The sequence below is a fragment of the Palaemon carinicauda genome, chromosome 30 (assembly GCF_036898095.1).
Source record: "Palaemon carinicauda isolate YSFRI2023 chromosome 30, ASM3689809v2, whole genome shotgun sequence".
Taxonomy (NCBI): Eukaryota; Metazoa; Arthropoda; class Malacostraca; order Decapoda; family Palaemonidae; genus Palaemon; species Palaemon carinicauda.
Genome location: NC_090754.1, coordinates 52,713,929 through 52,721,428, shown reverse-complemented (window position 1 = coordinate 52,721,428; position 7,500 = coordinate 52,713,929). Strand labels below are relative to the sequence as shown.

General features: G+C 32.4%; 1 protein-coding gene across 1 annotated transcript in view; it reads right to left on the bottom strand.

Annotated features, from left to right (window-relative positions):
• Positions 1–7,500, bottom strand: part of LOC137623527 (cell adhesion molecule Dscam2-like) — a 137,015-nt gene that overhangs the window by 112,477 nt on the left and 17,038 nt on the right. The window contains 1 exon segment of the mRNA XM_068354360.1: positions 653–842. Within this exon segment, the coding sequence (XP_068210461.1) occupies positions 653–842 (190 nt within the window).

Genomic DNA, 7,500 nt, shown 5'->3' with positions numbered 1-7,500 from the left:
AATGCATTCAATAAAATTACAGATTTTTCTGAGTATTCAAAACCCAATTACAGATTTTTCTGAGTATTCAAAACAATTAAAGATTTTTCTGAACATTCAAAACACAATTAGATTTTTCTATTATTCAAAACATTTACAGATTATTCTGACTATTCAAAAATATTACAGATTTTTCTGAATATTCAAATCGCAACAAGATTTTTTTATGAGTATTCAAACAAATTACAGATTGTTTTGAGTATTCAAAACGCACATACAATTTTTTTCTCTTATGATTTTGTTAAACCGAATATATATGATAAAATCTAAATTCCTATCTGAATTAATATTTCATATGTAAAATCCACTATCAGGAAAAGCATTATAGACACAAAATCTCCACTTACTGTACTACTACTACTACTACTACTACTACTACTACTACTACTACGAGAGAGAGAGAGAGAGAGAGAGAGAGAGAGAGAGAGAGAGAACCTAATCTCGAAATACACCTGGAGAGAGAGAGAGAGAGAGAGAGAGAGAGAGAGAGAGAGAGAGAGAGAGAGAGAGAGAGAGAGAGAGACCTAATCTCAAAATACAGCTGAAGAGAGAGAGAGAGAGAGAGAGAGAGAGAGAGAGAGAGAGAGACCTAACATCCACATACACCTCTCACCTGTACGGAGAGTGGAAGGGTGACCAGCAGGTGAGCCGAGAACCTAGTCTCCCCGACGGTGTTGTTGGCGACGCAGGTGTACTCGCCCGAATCGTCAGAGACGACGCTCCCAAGGACCAGGGACCCACCCACGTTCCAGATGCCTCCTCCACTATTGCTGGCGCTCAGGACTGTGGACCCCTGGTACCATCTGTGAGGTAGAAGGGAGAAAAAAAATGTACTTAGGAGGGTATTGTACCAACCGTGTGTCACACGATCGTACATAGTTCATTTTGTGCTTGTCTCTTCGCTCTCCCCTCGCACTAAAAAGAACCTGAAAAAAACATGTCTGTTTTTTCTCATTGGTAACGGTGTCAATTTTAAACATGAAAATTATTGTTGCCCTGAGCTTTTGTATATAAAGGAGTGTTCTATAATAAACTAAAGCCTGCCTGACACTTGCGCGCATTTTTGCCACGCACTGGCACGCATTGATGCGCGCCAGTGCGTGCCACTTTGTGGCACGCACTGGTGTTTTTCCCCGCACTGTTCACGACCAGTTCACTCCAGTTCGCGCATCGTTCACGGAATGGTACGAATTGGCACGCATAGTTCACGAGAAGTTCACGACACGTTCACGCGAGTTCACTCATCATTCCGCATCGTTCACGCCAGTTCACGAATTGGCCACTCCATATAAAAACGGGGCTTCTCCAACCCGAGGACATTCTTGTATTGGCTTCGGAAGAGACAACAATGCTTTCTGTCAGAGACACCATTGCATTGAGGAGAAGAAACGTATCTTTTTCGTTTGTATATTTTGTTGCCCTTTATTTTTGTTTCTATAAGAAAGCATTTGATTTACATATAAATAGCAGACAAAATATGTACAAGTATTAAGAAGGCATTTTATCTTAACATTAAAAGCAGTAAACATTAAAAAATTTTAGGCTGTTGATTTCATGGTAATAGAGAAAAAAGTGTGTTGAAATAAGAAATCATTTTATTTTTACATTAAAACAGCAAACAGAAAAAATTTGTTTTGCTCTTCATTTTAAGATAATAAAGAAGAATAAGTATGTTGATGAAATAAAACATTTTATTTTTACATTCAAACAGCAAACTTAAAAATTTCTTGGGTTTATTTTTCAGTTCATTTTTATTTAAAACAAAAGTTTTGGGTCTTGATTGGTAATAGAGGAAAATAAGTGTGTGCATGAAATAAGACATCATTTTATTTTTACATTCAAACAGCAAATATAAACAATTATTAGGTTTATATTTTTCTTTCCTTTTCATTAATCTTTTTCGTTTCCTTTTTGTTTCTCTTCATTATAAAGTTATAGAAATAGTTTGAAATAAGACATCATTTTTTTTTTCACATTAAAACAGCAAATATAAAAATTTATTATGTTTATTTTTCTTTCCTTTTCATTATTTTTTTTTCGTTTCCTTTTTGTTTCTCTTCATTATAAAGTTATAGAAATAGTTTGAAATAAGATATAATTTTTTTTTCACATTAAAACAGCAATTATAAAAATTTATTAGGTTTATTTTTCTTTCCTTTTCATTAATTTTTTTCGTTTACTTTTTGTTTCTCTTCATTATAAAGTTCACGCCACTTCCCGCATCGTTCACTCCAGTTCACGCCAGTTCCCGCACTGTTCACTCCAGTTCACTCCAGTTGGCGCATCGTTCACGACTATTTCACGGCCATTTAGTGCGTGCCAATGCGTGCCACAAACTTGAAACATTTCAAAGTTCTGGGCGCGCATGGCACGCATTGGTACGCTCTGGCACGCGAGTTCCCGCACTGTTCACGACATTTTCACGGCTCATTCACGCGAGTTCGCGCATCAATGCGTGCCAGTGCGTGCCACGAATGGGCGCAAGTGTCAGGCAGGCTTAACTCAGTTGCTTTCAACCTGCCTTTGAGTCACAACCTTCCCTCGGCCCGTCACAGTATTAAACGTTTATAGGTTTAAAGGCCGCTCGCGAATGATATTAAATGATATTAAAGAAAATAATTTAAAATGGAGAAAGGTATATTTCTTTAGAGTAAAGGTAACATTGAAAACAATAACGAAATGAAAATACTGAAAAAAGGATTACAATTCATAGATTTGTGAATCTATTTGAAAAATACGCCAAATACTATTAACTGGTATTGAATCAATTAAAAAATATTTACAAAACAAAACAAAAAATTAACAAGATGTAGAAAAACGGAGGACTGCGACATAGAGAAGAAATAAAAGAATAAAGGGGGAATAGAAAGAAGTGGAACGCTAGAAAAAGAGTAAATACAAAAAATGAAAAAGGATTTAAGAAAAGAAAAGCGAATAGGAACATAAACGAAGGTGAAAAATCTATAGAAAAAGGGAAAAGAAATAAGATACTAAAGTATGTGAGAGAAATTGTAAAGAAAATAGAAATGGAAACGAAACAGAAGGAACGAAAAGATGGAAATAAAAAAAAGCAATAAAATAAGAACATATGCAAAAAAAGGAGTAAATGAAACAAACAAGTCATGAAAGAAAAACTGTGGAGGAGAGAAGAAAAATATATTGAATAGAGAAGAAACAGGAGGATGAAAGGAAGAGAGGGAGAAAAAAAAATATTTATAAGATGAAGTTTGAAAATAGGTGAATTAGGAATACGAAGATCAAGAAAATAATAGAAAAAGAAGAGTAGTATAATAGAGGCAATAAGAAAAGAAGAGAGGGATAATGGAGAAAATAAGAGAAAAAAGAGTAGGATAATAAAAGATAAGAAAAATAATAGTAGGACAATTAATATAATACAAAATAATAGTAAGACAACAAAGAAAATAAGAGAAAGAAGAGTAGGATAATCAAGAAAATAAGAGAAAGAAGAGTAGGATAACAAAGAAAATGAGAGAAAGAAGAGTAGGATAATCAAGAAAATGAGAGAAAGAAGAGTAGGATAACAAAGAAAATAAGAGAAAGAAGAGTAGGATAATCAAGAAAATAAGAGAAAGAAGAGTAGGATAACAAAGAAAATGAGAGAAAGAAGAGTAGGATAATCAAGAAAATGAGAGAAAGAAGAGTAGGATAACAAAGAAAATGAGAGAAAGAAGAGTAGGATAATCCAGAAAATAAGAGATAGAAGAGTAGGACAACAAAGAAAATAAGAGAAAGAAGAGTAGGATAATCAAGAAAATAAGAGAAAGAAGAGTAGGATAACAAAGAAAATGAGAGAAAGAAGAGTAGGATAATCAAGAAAATGAGAGAAAGAAGAGTAGGATAATCAAGAAAATAAGAGATAGAAGAGTAGGACAACAAAGAAAATAAGAGAAAGAGGAGTAGGATAACAAAGAAAATGAGAGAAAGAAGAGTAGGATAATCAAGAAAATGAGAGAAAGAAGAGTAGGATAACAAAGAAAATGAGAGAAAGAAGAGTAGGATAATCAAGAAAATAAGAGAAAGAAGAGTAGGATAACAAAGAAAATGAGAGAAAGAAGAGTAGGATAACAAAGAAAATAAGAGAAAGAAGAGTAGGATAATCAAGAAAATAAGAGAAAGAAGAGTAGGATAATCAAGAAAATGAGAGAAAGAAGAGTAGGATAACAAAGAAAATGAGAGAAAGAAGAGTAGGATAACAAAGAAAATGAGAGAAAGAAGAGTAGGATAACAAAGAAAATCAGAGAAAGAAGAGTAGGATAACAAAGAAAATACGGAAAAGAAGAGTAGGATGATAAATAACAGGGAGAAGAAGAGCAGGATAATAAATAAAATAAAAAAGAAGAGTAGGATAACAAAGAAAAAAAAGAAAAAGGAGGATAATAAAGAAAATAAGATAAAAAAAAGAGTAGAATAATTAAGATATTCAAGATAATAAGAGAAAGAAGAGTAGGATAATCAAGATAATAAGAGATTAAAGAGTAGGATAGCTAACAAACCAGGAGAAAGGAAAAAAAGTGGTTAAGAAAATAAGAGAAAGGAGAGGATAATCAAGGAACTAAGAATAAAGATAAAGACCCCCAAAAAGAGGTAAAGAATAAGGGAACGAAAAAATAAGAGAAAGAGTCAGTCGATAAAGGATATGAGACAAAAACTACTAAGATGATTTAAGAATAATAGTAAGAATAGACAATCTGAAAAAATAAAAAAGATGATTTAAGAATAATAGTAAGAATAGACAATATGAAAACATAAAAAAAAGATAATTTAAGAATAATAGTAAGAATAGACAATATGAAAACATAGAAAAGATAATTTAAGAATAGTAGTAAGAATAGACAATCTGAAAACATAAAAAAAGATAATTTAAGAATAATAGTAAGAATAGACAATATGAAAACATAAAAAAAGATAATTTAAGAATAATAGTAAGAATAGACAATCTGAAAATAAAAATAAAAGATAATTTAAGAATAATAGTAAGAATAGGCAATATGAAAACATAAAAAAAGATGATTTAAGAATAATAGTAAGAATAGACAATATGAAAAAATAAAATAAAGAATATTAAAGATATCAAGAAAATATGAGAGACGAATTAGACGAACAAGAAAATAGGAAAACTGTAAACGAACAAGAAAATGAGGCAGAATAAGAAGCAAACTAATAATGACGATTATTATTATTATTATTATTATTATTATTATTATTATTATTATTATTATTATTATTATTATTATTATTATTATTATTATTATCATTATTACTAGCTAAGCTACAACCCTTATTGGAAATGCAGGATGCTATAGGCTTAAGGGCTCTAACAGGGAAAAAAACCCAAAGAGGAAAGGAAATAAGGAAATAAACGACAAGAGAAGTAATCAACAATTAGAATACCAAATTAAGAACAATGTAAATGAGAATAGCAGACGTAGAGAAAGAATGGAGTAAACTACGGCAATGTAATTGTTCAGTGGCTACTTTCCTCTTGGTAAGGGTAGAAGAGACTCTTTAGCTATGGTAAGCAGCTCTTCTAGGAGAAGGACACTCCAAAATCGAACCATTGTTCTCTAGTCTTGGGTAGTGCTATAGCCTCTGTACTATGGTCTTCCACTGTCTTGGGTTAGAGTTCTCTTGCTTGAGGGTACACTCAGGAACACTGTTCTATCTAGTTTCTCTTTCTCTTGTTTTGTTGAAGTTTTTATTGTTTATTTAGGAAATATTTATTTTAATGTTGTTACTATTCTTAAAATATTTTATTTTTCCTTGTTTCCTTTCCTCACTGAGCTATTTTCCCTGTTGGGGCCCCTGGGCTTATAGCATCCTGCTTTTCCAACTAGGGTTGTAGCTTAGCATTTAATAATAATAATAATAAGAGAAGTAATTTACAATTAGAAATACCATATTAAAACAATATAAACGGGAAAAGGGAAGGCTTAGAGAAGGAATGGAGTAAAATAAGAAGAGGAAAAGCAAAAAAGAGTTAAAAAAGAGGAAATAGATAAAGCAAACACAAAAGAGGGGCTACAACCTTCTATAAGCCCAAGGGCACCAACAGGGAAAAATAGCCCAAAGAGGAAAGGAAATAAGGAAATAAACGACAAGAGAAGTAATCAACAATTAGAATACCAAATTAAGAACAATGTAAATGAGAATAGCAGACGTAGAGAAAGAATGGAGTAAAATAAGAAGAGGAAAAGCAAAAAAGAGGAATTGAAAAGGAGGAAATAGAAGAAGCAAACACAAAGCTTAAGGGCTCCAACAGGGAAAAATAACCCAAAGAGGAAAGGAAACAAGGAAATAAACGACAAGAGAAGTATTTAACAATTAAAATACCATAAGAACGATGTAAATGAGAATAGCAAAGACGTAAAGAAAGAATGGAGTAAAATAAGAAGAGGAAAACCAAAAAGGATGAAAAAAAGAGGAATAGTACCATATTAACAACAATATAAATGAGAATAGCGAAAGCTTAGAGAAGGAATTAGAGTAAAATAAAAGAAGGAGCAAAAAAGAGGAGTTAAAAAAGAGGAAAGAGAAGAAGCAAACACAAAGGGGGGAGGGGATTCATTACTCATCAATATGCAAAGTTGTCGAAGCTAAAACTTCTGATGAATATAATCCTTCGTGAGATGAAATCATTAGATAGGTTTTACCGTCAGGCCGTGGATAGATTTACACCATCGAAAATTCCAATATACTTTCACCTTACACTTAAAAAAAACCCTAATTTTAATCGGAAATTCTCCGTAAAAAATATATTGTTCTTAGCTGTATTTCAGTAAAATACAGGCGACCGTAATTTTTACCCTTCTTGGTATTATCTCTTAAGGGTAGGTGACCGTAATATCACTCCTTTACGTCAATATATCCGTTTTTAAAACGGTAAATGCGTGGCGACATTTATTCCAGATTTTTTTTTTTTTTTTTAACGTCAATATTTTAAGTGTAGGTTATTAACAAGCCTGGAATTTGCATAATTCTCATCTCTCTGTTATGCTTTTAAAGCTGATTCTTTAAGACAACAACAACAACAACAACAACAACAACAACAACAACAAAATGCACTCGTTTCTAGTCTACTGTAGGACAAAGGCCTCAGATATGTCAATTCATGTCTGGGGTTTGCCTGTTTTCATCACCACCCTGGCCACTGCAGATTGGTGGAGGTGGGAGGCTTTTGCCTGATCAATCACTGCATACCAACCTAGTATGGATGTCCTAACTAGTGCACCTTTGCTGATCATGGCAAAGCACAGACACATGAATTAGATTTATTTTTCTTTTAATTATTAACAACTTACAGCATTGGAAATGATCAATTTGATTTTATTTTTAACAGATTTAAAGAAATTACATATTTAACATATTTGCTAGTGCTTAAGGACAGTAATGTTATTACAGATAATTTAAATTTTACCTCAAATGTTCTAGAAGTTGAATAAC